At 53.7% G+C, this 16,956-nt stretch overlaps 1 protein-coding gene across 5 annotated transcripts; it reads right to left on the bottom strand.

The window, feature by feature from the left end:
* Positions 1–4: 4 nt before the first annotated feature.
* On the bottom strand, positions 5–15,750 carry RTKN (rhotekin). 5 transcript variants are annotated; one of them, XM_055312341.1, is made up of 13 exons: positions 14,038–14,174; positions 13,266–13,683; positions 6,382–6,581; positions 4,609–4,670; positions 4,449–4,502; positions 4,218–4,335; positions 3,777–3,986; positions 2,928–3,022; positions 2,715–2,821; positions 2,349–2,477; positions 1,528–1,696; positions 1,262–1,366; positions 200–680 (listed from the first exon to the last, which is right to left on the bottom strand). In XM_055312341.1, exons 2-13 carry the CDS (start codon positions 13,335–13,337, stop codon positions 346–348), a joined length of 1,656 nt encoding a protein of 551 aa, XP_055168316.1. In that variant the 5' UTR covers positions 13,338–13,683; positions 14,038–14,174; the 3' UTR covers positions 200–345. The 5 variants fall into 5 exon arrangements, with proteins under 5 accessions (XP_055168315.1, XP_055168316.1, XP_055168314.1 ...); XM_055312340.1 differs by lacking the exons at positions 13,266–13,683; positions 14,038–14,174 and adding an exon at positions 15,343–15,750 and having other exon boundaries at positions 5–414; XM_055312339.1 differs by lacking the exons at positions 13,266–13,683; positions 14,038–14,174 and adding an exon at positions 15,343–15,749.
* Between the last annotated feature and the right edge of the window lie 1,206 nt (positions 15,751–16,956).

The raw sequence follows: 16,956 nt of genomic DNA, 5'->3' as shown, positions 1-16,956 counted from the left end.
GGGCTGCCGTTAAATAACTTTTAATGGTTGTTGTGAGAGTCACAAGGGAGGTGACTCCCAAGGCTCTTCAGTGCCATCCTCAAAGCTGGTTAGTGCAGGGAGGTAGGGCAGGATTGGTTCCAGTTTTCTCCCAGGAAGGGTTTAAGGGGGGGTCCCAGCCAGTCGGAATGAGCCCCTCAGCACCTTGGCAACCACAGCTGAAGAGGGGCTTCTGCTCCCCCAGTCCAGCAGAGGAAGGGGAGGCCAAGCTGGCCAACCTGCTACTGACAGCGCCGCATCCAGAGCCCAACTGCATGTAGGTCCTCTCTTCCTCTGGCCAGATCCTGTTGCAAGCACCTTTCTGTCTCATACTGGTGACTGGAGCCAAGTGCGGGGTGGGCCTTTGCTGAAGAGGCCTCTGGACCTTGGGGATCGCTGCTGGGGGAGAGGGGCAACCGCGTGGGAAGCCCTAGGGGAGTGGTCTGGGGGGACAGCGTCCAGGGAGAATGTTCGGGGTCGCCCCCAGGGCATGGGGTAGGTCCGAGCTGGGGCTGGGGCCACTGAGGCAGGTGAGCAGGGGCTAGGCAGGGCAGGCTGTTCTGTAAACATTGCTAGCCAGGGTGGGGGTGTCTCCAGCCTTGTGCCCTCCCGCTGGGCCAAGATGTCTGTCACCGCTGCGATGTCATCCAGCGGCTCAATAGCTGTGACACCAGGAAGGGGTTGAGGGGAGGGGGCTAGTCAGAGCTTAGGCCCCAGGCCTACCCAGCCCTGATCATCACCTGTCACTGTAATAGGAGGAAAGCAAAGCCCGGATCTCAGCTGAGATCGTATTATCCTGCAGGAGAAGCCCCTCACCTGGGCCCCCTGGGGCCACAGTCTCTGATAAGACTACAGGATCCGGGATGCAGGGGGATGGAGATGAAGGGGTGGGCAGAAGTGAATGAAAAAAATTAAGAAAAGGAGGAAAATGAAAGCAGTGCCAGGCAAGTGAAGGGTCAGAGGAAGAGACAGGAATCCGCATGCAGAAAGGGAAACAGAGAAGAAGAAATTAGGAAAGAAACCCATGAAATGAATCTGGCTCTTTGGGGGTTTGTCTGGAACTGTGGTGGCGATAGCTCTAAGAAGAGCTGGAGAAGAGAAACCAATGCAACAGGACTGAGTGGGCCTTGGGTCCCCAGAGCTCTGCCTCAGCCTATTGCTTTCTCTCTGTTTCCATTATCTGGGCTACCTTGAAGCCCCCACCCCACTTCCCATCAGGTTCCTGAAGTGTTCTTTCACTCACCCATCTCATGGTACAAGGATCCCTGCTTGGCCAGTACTTGGGATGGTTTCCGGGGAACAGGGGTTTCAATCTTCATGATCTCATCACAGCACTGCTTCCACTGGCCTGAAGGGAGAGCAATGATTGGGGAGGGAGGAGGAAGACCGAGAGGGCCAGGCCCTCCTCTCCCCTGCAACATTTCCCTTCCATGCTTTCTGAAAACAGAGGCCTTTGCTAAAAATAAACCCCATCCCTCACAAAGGTTCAGACCATCCCCCTCCTCTTACTCATGTCAAAGAAAAGCTGCCACAGAGCTTCCATCCAGCTGTGCAGGGCTCCCCGACTCTCTGTCTGAAGGGTGTGTGTCACCTCGTCCTCCCCATACCGGTTACTGATGCTCAGGGTGAAGGGCCGGCCTGCAGCCTGCTCCAGCTCCCCTGCCCGCACTCGAGTCTCCTGCAGGAGAAAAAAGGGCTCTGCTTCCACCTTCATCCTGATCACAGAAGTCAGCAGTGACCTGAAGCAGGTTTGGTCATCCCTGCCTTAGAAGGAGGAGCTTGTTGGGTCTCTCATTTGCCTCCTACTGAGCAGAGCAGGAAGGAATGGCAGGAAAGGACTGGGATGAAACAGAGCGTCTTCAGGAAAGAGGAGCAGAAGGAGACAGGAACAGAGGGATTAAGTGAGACAGGGAAGGCACAGAGATGAGCAGGAGTGCTGAGGCCTAATGGCCCTCAGTACTTCCATAAAAGTTGGCAGGAGAGCCAGCAGAAGAGGTCAGAAATCAAGAGGGATCACTGGATTTGGGTTGGGAGAGAAAGCCAGGAAAGGGAGAAGGTGCAGACTGCAATCTGAGGGAAAGGACAGAAAGGGGATGAAAATCCTAAACTGGCCATGGGACCCTCGGGGACTTGGTGGGGCTGTCGCTGGTGAGTAGGAGAGCCTTTTCCAGTGATGCCAGCGAGAACATTCCTGGCCCTGAAGCTGGGTGTGGTGCTGTTAGGAGCAGCAGCAGGCTAGACTTCCATCTCTGCACCCACCCTCCTGGGGCCTGAAGAAGATGCTCCTGGGCCTGGGCACCTGGTAGTTTCACCACCAAGGGACCCATCACCTTGTTGATGGCAATAGTAAACAACGGCTCTTCCCCAGTGTCTGCGTCTTCAGGTTGCCGGTAACAGAAGAGGTTTGTGCCTTTCAGGACTCCATGCACTCGCGCCCAGTCCTGCAGCTCCCCAGCTTGCTGCGTAAATGACTCAAGGTTTCCTGGGGGAATCACACCCTCCAACACCCTTCTTCCCATTCCCCCATTGAGCATCTGCTCCTTTCTGCCCACCCTCATGTCTGATCCTCCTGTCTTCTTGCCATAACCCTCCTTCCTCCGCCCAGATCTTGAATTCTCTGTAGTCCTTCGGTGCCCAGATGATCCAACTCTCCTCTGCCTTCTCCATGTTCCCTTCTACACCTCAGGGCCCCTCACCTGTACCCTGAGGGTACCATTTGCGGTAGGCTGAGTCATGCAGAAAGGCTGAGCCACCAGGCGACAACACACGCTACCATAAAGGGGAAGCCAGGCGGGATTCTCCTCTGGGGGACAGAAAGTGCAGGGTAAGGGTGGGGAACAAGAGGGGACTATCCAGTAGCCCCTATTCTCACTGTCTGGCGTCCCCTGCCCTCAACAACACATACTCACCATGGCTGGCGAGGGTAAGGTCGTGCGTGCGGAACCCATCCTGCACTGCTGCCAGGGTGAGTGTGGTGTGAGCCAACAGGTGGTAACGAGGACCACTGTAGGACAGATACAGAAATGGGCCTCAGCCCAGTGATGGCTGTCTCAGGCAGCAGAAGCTCTGAGGGCAGAGCAAATCTGCCCCCATTGTTCAGGCTGTCCCCCAGAAAACTAGCTTGCCTCCCCCACAAGGCTGAGAACATTTACCGAGCTCCTGCTAAGTGTCACGTCCTGTACTTTAGATATGTTATCCCACTGTATTCCCACAACAACCTTGGGATGTTGGTGGCATTGTTTCCTTCACAGATGAGACAGCTTGAGGCTTGGAGAAGTTAAGAAATTTGCTCGTATTTTATAGCTGGTAAGTGGTACAGCCAGAATTTGACCTATAGCTGTCTCCAAAGGCAGCAAAATCACTGCCCTAGAGCTTCTGAAACTGCTGCTCAGAGACCCAGTGTTTCCATCGGTGCTTCCAGGCACCAGTAGGCAACCCTGCAGGACCGGGGCTACTTTGGTCCAACCAGAGCACTCTGTTCTCTCCACATAAGATGCATTTGCCACTGCAAAAAAACTGAAAACCCCGGAGCTTAGCTCTCCCTGCATTCCCACTGGTCTTCTCAGTTGACTTGGGCCCAGCTCCAGGGCATAGGCCAGAGTGCTTCCCAGCTGTGTGGGCTACTGCTTGATCATGTAGGTCTGTGCACTGTGGTAGCAATGCAAAATAGGTTCTGCATGCTCAGCACAGCTCAGAGCCCATTCCCCCTTGGCCAGGATATATGCAGCTAAGGGCAGTGGGGGGGTGTAGGACCTTACCCCACAGCTGGGGTGGGAAGCAAAATGGGACTGCTTCCTGAACCTCCAGCACTCTCCAGCGATGCCCGGACACGCCTCCCTGAGGAGCGGCCTAGGGAGCTGCTGAGTTTGGTGGCAAGCCTCTTGGGGGCTCCAGCCAGGGCCCCCTCCTCTTCCATGCAGGCCCCATACAGCTCCAGTCGCAGTTCAAAGTCTGGCCCTGCCTCGGTGCTATAGGAGTGTGGGAGGAAGAGAGGACGATGGTCCTGGGGAAGCCCAGGGAGGCGTGAGAGGGTGGGCAGGGGTGGAGGATGGATGTGGTCCAAGCACAGGACAGCTGCAATGGATGCAAGCACAGGACAGCTCCGCGCCAGGTGAGGCCCACCTTCCTTCCCTGCAGCTGGCATCCAAGGATTGGAGCAGAGAGGAAAATGGAGGGAGCCACAGGGACAAGGTACTCACAAGATCACGTTGTTCTGAAAGGAGATGTCTGTAAGGGTTCTGTCCACCAGGATCATTTCTGTGTCCTGAATGTGTTCCCCTAGCTGCAGCAGCAGGAACACAGCCCAGCGGTGCAAGTCTGGGGACAGAGGCCCAAGCTGGTAAAGACCGTGCCTCACAAGAACCTCCAACCTCAGGGCAGTGCCCCACAAGAACCTCCAGCCTCTCTGTTCCAGCATGTGTGGAACTCACCGCCTTTGTTCTTGAAATATTCTGTGTCCTTCCACATGAGTGGAATCCGGAGGTCTGAGGGGCAGAGGGGCAGGAAGAGATGTTGAGACAGGGCAGGAGATCTTGTGATGGGGCAAGGAGTGCCAGCAGCTTGAGGGGGTGAGGGCGGAATGCTTCTTACCAGAGATGCAGACCCGGCCTCGGCAAGGCGAGCGTTCAGCAGGCGGCCCACTGTCAGAAGGCCTGTGGGCAAATCACAGCATCCTGGCCTGACCTTTAGACCTTGTTTCTCCCCCACCAGTCTGGTTCCCAGGGGCTCTAGGATGCCTCCAGCCCAGGACCTAGCCCCCCAGGTCCCCAGCCAGGCTGACAGCAGGGCTGGAGGGCAGTTAGAGCGGTCAATTGGACCCAGGGGTCCGCTGGGCTTGGAGACACTAGAGGCACATTAGCTCACATGCAGCACAAACTCCAGCCCCCTCCCCCACCAAGCACCCTCTCTGACCATCTCCCCCAGACTCCTGCCAGGCACACAGCAAGGCTTGAGGGAACAGGTGCCTACAGAGAGACTCCTTTTCAAGGGCTCTTCTCCATTAAACCCCAGGCTTGGAGGAGTTTGCAGGCATTCTTTCTAACAATAGGAAAGGCTGTTCTTCACCATCCTATCACTTCTTTGATATAGGAGGGTACTAGGTCAGTCAGAAAATCAAGAAGCTAAGTAAAAAATATATATTCCATTTGCCACACACCTCTCTCTTCCTCCCCCTCAGTTCTGATTTCTCCTCTACCATCCCCAGATAGGTTGAGCCTTCCCAGTAGCCAAGTTCCTCAGCCCCCACACCGGGGCCTTTCCCCCCTCCCCACCCACCAGCAGGACTCACTGAGCATGCATCTCTCCTAAGGTGACAGCCAGTTTAGCCATTAGCAACTTAGTAGGGCCTTAAAAATGATGCAACACTTTTGGCAATGCATTTAGTTGTCAGTGATTTGGGGTGTATCTCAAATCACACTGCCTAGGCTGTGCGGGGACTTGGACAGGGTAAAGCTTGATGATGGCTGCCTCTTGGGAGACAGCAAATTCACATTAGGAACTGCCCCTTGTCTGCCTGCCCATTTGCTTTACGGGGAAGCCACAGAGTTGCTTATCTATCGTCCCCTGGGGGCTTCATGAGTGAGCTCTGGAGGGCTCCTGGCAACTTCTGGTGGCAGCCTTCATGGCTCAGCTGGGAGGGGATCATACCAGTGAGTAGCTAGAACCTTCTTTCCATCCAGCTTTGTGGGGCCAAGCAGGCTTGTTTTGCCAGAAGCCAGTTTTCGAAATGACCAGTTTACCAAAAGTGGCCAATTCTCAGAATGATCAACTTGCCTGGTATTCATTCTCTCCAACATTTTAGTTTCACCAGAGCATCACCTCAACCATTTCCCTGCAGCTGTCAGATTGGCAGCATCAAATGTCAGTGTAGCTGGTGTTTCATATCCAGAAGCTGACCCCTTTTAAAATACATAATCTAATTTATGTGAATGGGTAGGCATTCCCTTAAATATTTTTAATTATTTCCTCTCTCAAGCACTGCTCATGTGTGAAGTGAGCCTCAGGTACACTATTGTCAGTTGGTGGTAAATTGGCCATCTGGTGAACTGACTTTTAGAAGATTAGCTTTCCAGAAGCCAGCCAGGCAGCCTCATCAGATCACAAGCTGAGTGTAGCAAATTAGCACTTTTATATTATAACCCCTCAGCCTCACAGCCTTTTACCAGATACCTGGCTCTCCTGAGTCCAGTCCTAGCTACTCACTAGTGCACCTGTGGGCAGCACACTGTGGTAATAAAATGCCAATGGGTCTCCCAGGCATTTGACAGGGCTTCACGGGGAATTCACCTTCAGGGTGACCCATACAAAGAACATACACACCCTGCACCACTACCCGCCATAAGGCCTTGTGTCCCCCTTGCTCACCGCCGGCCTGTCTTCTCCAGCACCTGTGCTTCTTTCCGCCGCTGCAGCTCGCCCATGTAGCTAAGGATGCGGCTATTGCACACCAGCAGGCTCTTGGTGGCCTCTAGGGCCTGTTCTCGCTGGGAGCAGGCCGCCAGCAGCTTGCAGGCCCCTTCCCTCATCCGGATCTCATGGTCTAGCTTTCTCTGCAACTCTGTGTCCTAGACAGAGTGGGGAAAAGGATAAGAAGGAAATGTCAGTTGGGGACAGGCTGAAGCACCCTCCAGTCCCCAGTGGGCTGTGGCCCAGGAGAAACTGACAAGAAACTTATATTTCAGGCAACTCAACCTCAGCTGCCCAATAACCAGAGAAGCTTTGTCCTCGTGCAGTTGATGGTAGGAGCTTAAATTCCTTCAGCCTCTTTGGAGCACAATTTGGAAAAATCTATGAAAACTAGAAATTCACATATCCTCTGGTCCAGCTATTAAATATCTAGGAGTTTATCCCACAAATACAGTTAAACATGTGAGCAAAGCCATATTCATTGCAACATTGTTTTAAAACACCAACATTAAAAGTTCACTCAAGCATTGGTTAAACAAGTTCCAGCATTTCCATGGAATATGGAATATTGCAAACATTAAAGAGTGAGGTAGACATATATATGCAGATATGAAATAATCTTCAAAATATATGAAATGAGGGGTGCCTGGGTGTTTCATTCAGTTAAGCATCCAAATCTTGATTCCGGCTCAGGTCATGATCTCAGGGTTCTGAGACCGAGCCCCGAATCAGGCTCTGCACTCCCCAAGGAGTCTGCTTAGGATTATCCTTCTCCCTTTGCCCCTCCCCCTGCTCATGCTTACACATGCATGCATACTTACTCTCCCTCAAAAAAAAAAAAAATATATATATAGTGTACAAATCGTAGCATGCTGTAATACTGTTCTACTCTCATATATATATATATATATATATATATATATATATATATATATAGTACTAGGTCGGTCAGAAAATCAAGTGATATATATATATATATATATATATATGGGCCTGGGTGCCAGGAATGGAAAATAGATTTATGCTACTTTTTTAAAAAAATATATATCCTTCTTTACTACTGTACAATTGGAAATTGTGATTTTGTTTTGTTTTATGAGGAAGAAGGGGAGAATCTCAAGCAGGCTCATGCCCAACAGGACTGATGTGGAGCTTAATCTTAATCTGTAAAATGTAAGATTAATCTTACAACCCTGAGAGCATGACCCGAGGCAGAATCAAAAGTCAGACGCTTAACCAACTGAGCCACTCAGGCACCTCTTGTGTTACCTTTTTAAAATATTAAATCTTTTCAGTTAAACACACACAGACACACACACACATTACCAGGCTCTACTTCAGACTTGCAGAGTAAGAATCTCTAAGAGTGGAACGTGGGTGGTTTTTTGAAAATTCCCCAAGTGCTTCTGAGGTGTAGGCAGGGCTGAGAACTACCAACTAAAGAAAATGAACAAGATAGTAAAGACCATCCTAGTTTACTCCAAAGACTCATATGATGGGGGGGACATCTAGCTGGCAAGAGATCTATGGAGAAGGAGCATACCACCTATAGCATTCACCCATGCTTCTCAGAACCCTGTACACACTCCAAATTAGGGGATCCACCACCTACTGGCTCTCTGATCTTGGGAGGTTGAGGACAGTGGCAAGGATTAGGGATGGGAAGGCAGGTAAAGCAGGTCAGGAGTGAGGGGCTAAATAGGCTGTGCATAAGGATGGGGCGGTGGTTTAGGCACTGAGAGAGGCACCAGGATTCTGAGGAACATTTACTCAGAAAGAGCCCTGGAGGTCTTGGCAGACAGTGGAGGGGAAGAGCATCAGTTTGACATAAGACAAACCCGGGTCTGCGTTAGTCCTGTCAGTCTTGAGAAGCTGGAAAGAACTGATTTAAAATGAGCTCAACCTTCCTAAGACTTGGATTCATCATCTATAAAATGCAGTTGGAAATAGCCCCCACATCCCAGGGTTGTGAGGATTCATTCAGTAAGTCAGGAATGTAAAAAGCACCTAGCACAATGCCCAGCACACAGTATACATGAATGGTGAGAATGCTTTTTAAATGATGCCACTTTGGCAGAAAATAGCATTCACCCAACAAACTCTGGAGCACCTCTGTGCTGCTCAAGGGATTTAAAATCCAGCTGGACAGTGAGAGATGCAGACATCAATGGCTGTATCATAAGTGCCATGTCATGGCATAAACACACTCCAGGAGACAGACCCTTTTTGCTTCTGGCTAACATGATGGGGAAGGCTTCAGAAAGAAGGTGGAAGACAAGCTGCATTACAGTATAAGATTAATCTGAGAGGAAGCCAAGTGATGGCACCAAGCTGGAAGAGGGGAGTGAATGTGATCACCCAAAACCCGTCTTCTCCCTCACACCAGCTCTCACATTGTGCACTTGCTTCTGTCCCTGGTGACTCCAGCCTTCAAGTCTCCAAGATCTGAACATCCCATATTCCTGCTTTCAAAAGCTTTTTCCAGCCTCCCTGCACATTCTCCATTCACAATTTATTTCCTGGGCCACCACTGGGCTAGGACTGACTTTCTTTACCCCTCTCCCACAGTTTCCCTTCCTAACCCTTCAAAAATAGGCCATCCAGGTCCTAATGCCCCCCCTCTAGGAAGCCCTCCCAGACTACATAGCTCCCACAGCAAACCGCCCCCCCCCAGCCACTCTATGTCTGTCTACATCAGGATTCCACCTTTGCTAAGCTTTCCTGCTTGCCAACCCCCATCCCGTTCTGCATCCAGTTTCTGCCACAAACACCACAGAGGAGAGAAGGTGGGGACGGTGGGGACAGAAGCGTGCCTAAGCCCCCTCCTGGCTAGTCTCTCTCCGGGCCCCAGCACTCACAGATCTTTCCCTAGCCCTGTCCATTGCTCTTGAGGTACCAACGCTGGCAGCGCGCTGGGTCCGGGAGTTGCAAGTGTCCCCGCCCGTGGCGCTCTGGGCGCTAGTGACATCAGCTCCCAACTGCCGCGAGAGCAGTCGAGGGGCTCCCGGCTCCCGGCTCCCGGGTGCAGGCGGTCCCTCCCTGTGCCTGGCGGGGCTAGGCTCTGGGCTCCCGCTCCAGCTGGGGGCAGCGCAACCATGAGAGGAGACCCAGCCACCCAGCCATGTGCAACATTGCCGCCTGGAGCTCCCACATCGGCCTGGAAAGGGTTTTGGCCTTGGTGCTGCTAGAGCTGCAGAGGCCAGAGGCTCCTTCTGCGCTGCTGTTGCCCTCCAAGGTGACCCTTTGCCCAGGAGCATGGGGGAGGAAGGATAGTATGTAAATTGGAAAAACTGGGGCAGTAGAAAAGTCTGGATTCGGCCTGAATGAGCCTGACACCCCTGCTACCGCCCCTCACCCACTCTGGCCCCAAATCCACTCTCCCAAAGCTTCAAGGAGGAGAGGGCCCTAGAAATCCTGGCTCCCACCCCTTGGGCAGAGCATCTCAGGAATCTTGGTGCTGTTTCTACATCCCTGTGCTTTGTCCCCATCTTGTCACCCCAGGGAAAGCTTCTTGTCCCCCTCTCCCCACTCACACATCCTTTCTCCCCAAGGAAGCAGCGTTTTCACCAGGCTCTCTTGGGAAAGAGCCCAAAGTTGGATTTCAGCAGGACCTGGGTCAAGGCCCAAGGGGCTGAAGGAGGATGAGTCATGGGCAGAAGTCCAGCACACATTAGGCCCTCTGTGGACATCTTTTCCTGTCCCTCCTTCCTATTTTTTTCTGTCCCTGACTTACTGCCCTGCTTCTCATCACCTCTGTTCCCTTCAGAATCTCCACTGGGGCTAAATCTAAATCCTGGTTTGGGAATTTGAATAGCTGTGAGAACTTAGCCTCTGGTGACTATTTGTAAACTGGGGAGTGTCCCACCTCCTTCATAGTATTGTTTGAGAATTAAGTGAGAAAGTCTAATTCCCTACCTTGGCCCAGCATATTTAAAAACAACCTTTCTCTCACTCCTACCTTCCCTTCACTTGCAGTTTAAGTTGCTTCCTCCACAAAGTCTTTGTGGATTTACTCTGCCACAACCCCCTCTCTTGCCAATCTCTGAAATATCAAGAGATCTCTCTTTTGAGTGGGGAGTGGGGGGGGGGGATGGGAATGCTGAGTTTGGTGGAGAAAGAACACAGCACCCTCAGCCTTAGCTGAAGGAGAATGACCAAAGTGAAATCTAAGCCCCGTCCTCTGTCCCAGAACTTAGAAAGACCTCTCATGAAGAAAGACTACATGGGGCAGGGGGAGGGGGCACAAGAGAGCAGAGAGGATGCAAAATTAAAAATTTTTTTTAAAGAATTTATTTATTTATTCATGAGAGACACACACACAGAGAGGCAGAGACATAGGCAGAGGGAGAAGCAGGCTCCATGAAGGGAGCCTGATGCAGGACTCTATTCCAGGACCCCAAAGGCAGACATTCAACCCAACTGCCAAGCGTCTGCCTTTGGCTCAGGGCATGATCCCAGGGTCATGGGATCGAGTCCCGCATTGGGCTCCCTGCATGGAGACTGCTCCTCCCTCTGCCTATGTCTCTGTCTCTGCCTCTCTGTGTGTCTCTCATGAATAAATAAATAAAATATTTACAAAACAAAAAAATAAATACCTAGCTCTGTTCAATAATATCTCCTGCAATGAGAAAAATGTTATGTAGCAATCTTGAAATGTGACTAGAGCAACCAAGGAAATGTTTATTTCATTTTAATTAACTAAATTATACATTTAAGTAGCCACATGTAACTGGTAACATGGACAGTGCAAAGGAGTTAGGTTTTATCCCGTGTGCAAATAGAGGACAATAGCTAGTATCAAGAGTCCCAACAGGCTGATTGAGCACCTTTCTGGATATTAGAAAAAGGTAACCCCCTCCAGGTAAATTTATTATTTATTTATTTATTTATTTATTTATTTATTTATTTATTTATTATATTTTTAAATTATTTATGATAGTCACAGAGAGAGAGAGGCAGAGACACAGGCAGAGGGAGAAGCAGGCTCCATGTACCGGGAGCCCGACGTGGGATTCAATCCCGGGTCTCTAGGATCGCGCCCTGGGCCAAAGGCAGGCGCTAAACCGCTGCACCACCCAGGGATCCCCCTCCAGGTAAATTTAGATAAAGGTGTCTCCTCCTGATGGAGTCCAAAACCAGGCTGGGACTCCTGCCTCTGCCTGGCACCCCTGTGAAGGAAACAGCCCTCACAATTTGTGCCAAAGATGTGCTGAGAAAGATTGTGAGACCACCTCTGGGCTTTCTGGTCAGGGGGGCCCTGATTGATGAGCAGTGTCTGCTATGGTGCAGGGAGTGGGGGCCAGCACTAAGAGGAGCAACACCTGTAATTAACTGCCATTCCTGTTCTAGACTCTTTACAGTCCTGCCTCTGACCTTCCTCAGCAGCAAACTCTTGCCTTGTCCAGGTGGTCACTTCCATAGCTTCCTTCACCTCCCCCATCTCAGTAAATGGCCACAATACCCAGCTGCTTAACCATGCACCTGGGAATCATCCCAGAGCTCCCTCTTTGCCAGGAGGCAAATCCATCTGTGTCCAGTCCACTCATCCAATCCATTACCAAGCCAGGCCAGATCTCCCACCATCATTTGAAACCCACCCTTCTCTGTTTCCACCAAGAGCACTTTCACCCACATCACCAGGCTCAGTCCCCTAAGGCTGTAACAACTTCCCATCTGGTGGTCTTCTGGCATTTCTCAGGTCAACTCTCCTACCCCCGCCCCACCCCTGCCTAGCCTATTCCCCACAAAAGCCAGTATGTTAAAACACTAGAGGAGTCAGGCCCCTGCTTAAAAGCCTTGCATGGGCCAACATCACACCTACAGTAAAAGGCCTTTGTGGGGCCTTAATCTGAACTCTGCTCATGATCTCTGCCCCAACGCCTATGCTCCAGCCACACTGGCACTGGGACACATCTTCCCTCAAGAGTCTCTGCCCTTGCTGTGCCCTCCAGCTGGAAAGCCCTTCCTCCAGTCTTCACATATCTTCATATCTTTCTGGTCTCAGCTAATGATCTCATCCCAGTGACCTTCTTTGACCTCCACGCTGAATCCTGCCTTCCTGACCCAGTGCATATTAGATACCTGTTCTTATCATATTTCCCTATGAGATGATTTCTGTGTTTTTGTGTTTATGGTGACCCCCAGTTGAACGGGCCTTTCCTGTCTGGTTCACTGAGGTATCCCATGGTCTGGAAAGGAGCCTGGCATATGGAGGCTGTCCAGTGAAAGTGTTTAAGAGTAAATAGATGAGGAGCACCCAGGTGGCTCAGTAGTTGAGCATCTGCCTTTGGCTCAGGGCGTGATCCCGGGATTGAGTTCTGCATCAGGCTCCCCACGGGGACCCTACTTCTCCCTCTGCCTATGTCTCTGCCTCTCTGTGTCTCCCATGAGTAAATAAATAAAATCTTAAAATAAATAAATAAATGGATGAATAAACAGCTCCCTGCCATCTCCAGGACCATCAGATCCTTCCATCCTGTCACAGAGTCCCATTCCCCTTTTCTAGCAAAGCCACATCCTTCCTGCAAACCTCTCTTACAGTGAAGTCCTCTCTTCCCACACCTAAAAGTACCTCTTGGGCCCAAAACACACATCCACACCCAGCCACAGAGCTTTCAGAAATAGGTGTAAAGACCCTTTTGACAACACAATGCTCTGATTGGCAGAATTGAGCGTAGATCCACACAGGGCATTTAGCGCAAAGCATACTGAACCACCTGTCCCTCTACTGGTGTGGAGCAGCCCCCTCCCTCCCCCTCCTCAGCTGAGGCAGGGATGCACAGGGCATGAACTGAGGCTGGGTTGCATGCAGAGGAGGTACACTCTGGGGTTGGGGGCGTTACCTCCAGGCTGAGTGCCATCTGCCGAATGTAGAGCATATTCAGGTCCTCCAGGATGTGCAATCTGTCCTGCATCTTTGTGCCCCCAGAGCCCCTTCCCTTGTGGACCCCTCCAGAAGGGGGGGTGCTGGACAGGCACCTCGCTGCTCCACAGTTCCTCCTCCCGCTGCTCCCCTGGTCTTGACAGAGGTGGGCAGAGGACAGAGGTGCCCCTGTCCCTCTGCACTCTTGTTACACCCCTCTGGCTGCTGTGACAAACCTTCCTTGCCTACCACTGTTCCGGGGCCCTGGTGGGAGCCGGGCATGGGAGGAAAGGAAAGCGAGGTGAGAAGGAGCAGGGTCCCAGGAAGGGAGGCCAGCTGCAGAGGGGGCTCTGGGCACAGAGTGTCCAGTCTTGCTTTGGTGGCAGCTGTTCTCCCAGCTGTGGAAGAAAAAGGCCCTTTCATTCCGACTCTGGCCCCTCCCCAGCCCCCGCCCACACCCCTGGCCTGGAGGACAGAGAATCTGTGTGCCGGTAGGGCGTGAGGGGCAGGCACAGCTGGAAGGGGGCAGGGAGGGGCCGCCTCTTGCAGGTTTTACAGAGTTGTGGGGTTTGGCAGGAGGTCGGCGCTTTCGGAGGGGTTCTCACTCTCAGAAAGAGGGGTGTAGGTGGGGACCAGGGGGGAGAGTGAGCCCAGGGAGCGGGACAAAGGGGTAAATTCAGCCCAACCCCCAGGGCCACCTCTTACAACTTGGGGCCCGTATCCAGCCCGCCCCACCCTGGGTTCACAATTACCTCGCTTTTCCAGCAGAAGGGAGCGGTGGGAGGGAGAAAGGCTGGGGTGTGCCTGTCTGCTGCTGCCCCCGCTCCCCTATGCGGGCCCCTTCCCTTCCAGACAGGAAACCAGCCCCGATTCCCAGTCAGCTGCAGCTTCGCCACCCCCGCCCCCCCCCTCCAACCCGGGCCCACAGAGTCACACTCCCCTCGGCGGCCGGCGGGCCCTGCGACTCCGCCCCGGTTCCTCCGCTCCGGCCCGGCCCCGAAGGCCCGACTTATCCCGGGGGCGGCCCCAGCCCACAGGCCCCTCCTCCCGGTCCCCGGGCCTCGCGGCTCCCTTCCCCACGCTGGCCCCACGCGGGGTGGCCCGTAAGGGCCCCGACTAAGCCCCTCTCCCCCAGGTCCACTAGCTTCGGAGTCAGAAAAGGCCCGGGACACTGGGACGTGGCTGTGAAAGGGCCTTTGTTCTGCGCAGGCTGGGGGGAAAGGGCAGAAGCCAGGCCTGGAATCCCAGCCCGGAGGGACGGGGTGGGCGGGGGGAGGCCCCCTCACTTAACCCTTTCCAGACCCAACAGGGAAGGAGACCTGACCTCGGGGACAGCCTCTTTGCGGTCGCTGCTCGCCCTCTCACTCCTAGCTCAGGCCCAGGCCTTTCAGCAGCTCGGGTAACAGGTAGGGCTCGGACCCGCGCCAGGGCTTGAGCGGGGCGCCGCGGGAGGAAGTTGTCAGACCAGAGGCTGCACTACAGTTTCGTGTGGTAAATAACCCAAATCATCAAAAGCCCCCCCGCCCCCCCACACTCTCCCAGCCCTCAGGGGCACAGACGAGCCATTGGGGAGGCTTCGGCGAAGTGGTCAGACGTGGCCTAGAAGTCGAGTTGGTGATGAAGGCTGTCCCAGGCGGTGGAGACAGGTTGTGGGATGGGGCTGGCGGCCGGGGATGAAGCGAGCGCCCAAACCTAGCCCGAGAGGCTTGGGGCGCGCCTACCTGCCCACCGCCGTTTGCCGGGGATGCTCAGGAGGGGCCGGGGCCGGGCATATTTGGGGAATCAAGCCCACGGACCCTTAAACTGAAGCCAACCCGGAGTTTTTCCGGGCAGAGGCAAGTCATGCCAACTGGTCAGGGAGTGTCTGCGGTGGCACGGGTCCGGTTAACTTTCAGACGGTCCGCGCCTCCCTCCTGAAGTCGGCAGCGACGGGGCGGGCCGCCCCCTGCACCGCTGCTTCTGCGCGCCCCGGCGTGGGCGCCTGCGGGGGCGGGGGCGGGGGCGGGCGGCCGGGACTGCGGGCCTGGGGACGCGGAAGGCAGGGGCGCGGGTCTCACCTCCGGCGGGTCGCTGAAGAGGCTGAGTCGGAAGCGGCCGCGTTTGAACTCCATCTCCAGGGCGGAGCCCCTGGCCACGGTGACCCGGCTCCGGTGGTTTCGCGAGAACATGCCGACGGCCCCGCGCCCTCACCTGCTCGCTCCGTTTCCTGAGCCGCTGCCTGTGCCTGGTCCCTCCGCTCCCGCGTCCCTCGACGCCCGCCAGCCAGCCGGTCTGGCCGAGACTCTCCCGCAGCCCGGTTCCCAAACTCCACCCCCGGAGACGACACCTGGGCCGGGCAGGGCGCGGCACCCTCCTCCTCCACCCCCACCGAAGGCCCAGCCGGCCGGGCCAGTCCCGGGGCGCCAAGCAGGCCCGGCCCGACAACCCGACAGCCAGGCACCCTACACCCCTGGAGCACTGCGGGGGCGCATCATCCGGTCGCGCCGGTCTCCCGCCTCACCTGGGCGAGGGGTGGGCCCGGGGAAGCCCCGCCCCACCAGCCGCCCCCACCTGGCAAGCCCCGGTCCCTGCGCGGAAAATCCCGTGGCCGCAGGGATCGCCGCCTGGCACACGGCGGTTCCGGCTCCGCCACCTGGGACCGCGCCCAGTTGTACCCCGGAGCAGCTTCCGAAGTGATCGTTTCAACGTCCTATAGTCCCAAATGTCCCTTCTTCGTCCCCCTCCTGTTAACTTGTCCATCCACCAAATTCATGGGCAGTGCTTTAAGCACGTCTTGGAATCCTGTTGTCACATAGTAACCGTGGAGCCTTGACCCAGTCATTGAACTTTCTGAGCTTCAGTTTTCTCATCTGTTCAATGGGGATATGGTGACCATCTCCATTCCTCAGGTTGCTGTGAGGATTACATATGAGAATGGGTGTAAAATGCCCAGCATAACGCCTGAAATAAAACAAGGGCCCTATAAGTGGAGCTATGAAGATAAAGAAGCAGATGCAGAGCTATGAAGATAAAGAAGCAGATGCAGAGCTATGAAGATAAAGAAGCAGATGCAGCTCCTCGTGCCCTTGAATGGGGCACAGGTGACCTCAGCTCCCTGGACTCAAGCCTTAAGAGGGTGAGAGTTGATCCTTGACCTCAATATTGACTATTTTTCAGCTGCCTTGCTGGATGGCCAAGACAGGAAGTACCACTCTCTGTGTGTGCAGAAAGGGGGCTCTCCTCACCAATACAGAGCCTAATGAGAGAGAAGAAAATGGCAGAGAATCAACTTGCTGACCACACTGGGGAGTCTTCTGGGGACTCAAGAACTTACTGGAGAGAACTTGAGAGGGAGTGAAGTTCCTTCATTGCAGATGGCTGCAGCCCGAGAAATACTAGCTTTTAGCTTTAGAGATGTCTTAAATTACTATAGCAGAAGGGGAAATTTATTGTCTTAAGGAACTAATATGTTCAGAAGTCGGGCTTTAGATGTGGCTAGACCCTGGCATTCAGTGTCACAGGAGCCATCTCCTCCCTTCATTTAGTTCCACTTGGCTCCATGTTGGCTTCACCCTCCACAGCACAACATCATTGCCAAAAATTCTGGGTGTGTATCTTTTCAGGCTTAATATCAGCATTTTTTCCCTGAACCTCCTACACATGTCTTGGATTCACTATGGGCCATTTGGGAT

Source organism: Nyctereutes procyonoides, unplaced genomic scaffold (genome assembly GCF_905146905.1).
Source record: "Nyctereutes procyonoides isolate TBG_1078 unplaced genomic scaffold, NYPRO_anot_genome, whole genome shotgun sequence".
In the NCBI taxonomy this organism is placed as follows: Eukaryota; Metazoa; Chordata; class Mammalia; order Carnivora; family Canidae; genus Nyctereutes; species Nyctereutes procyonoides.
This window is presented reverse-complemented; position numbering and strand designations above follow the sequence as displayed.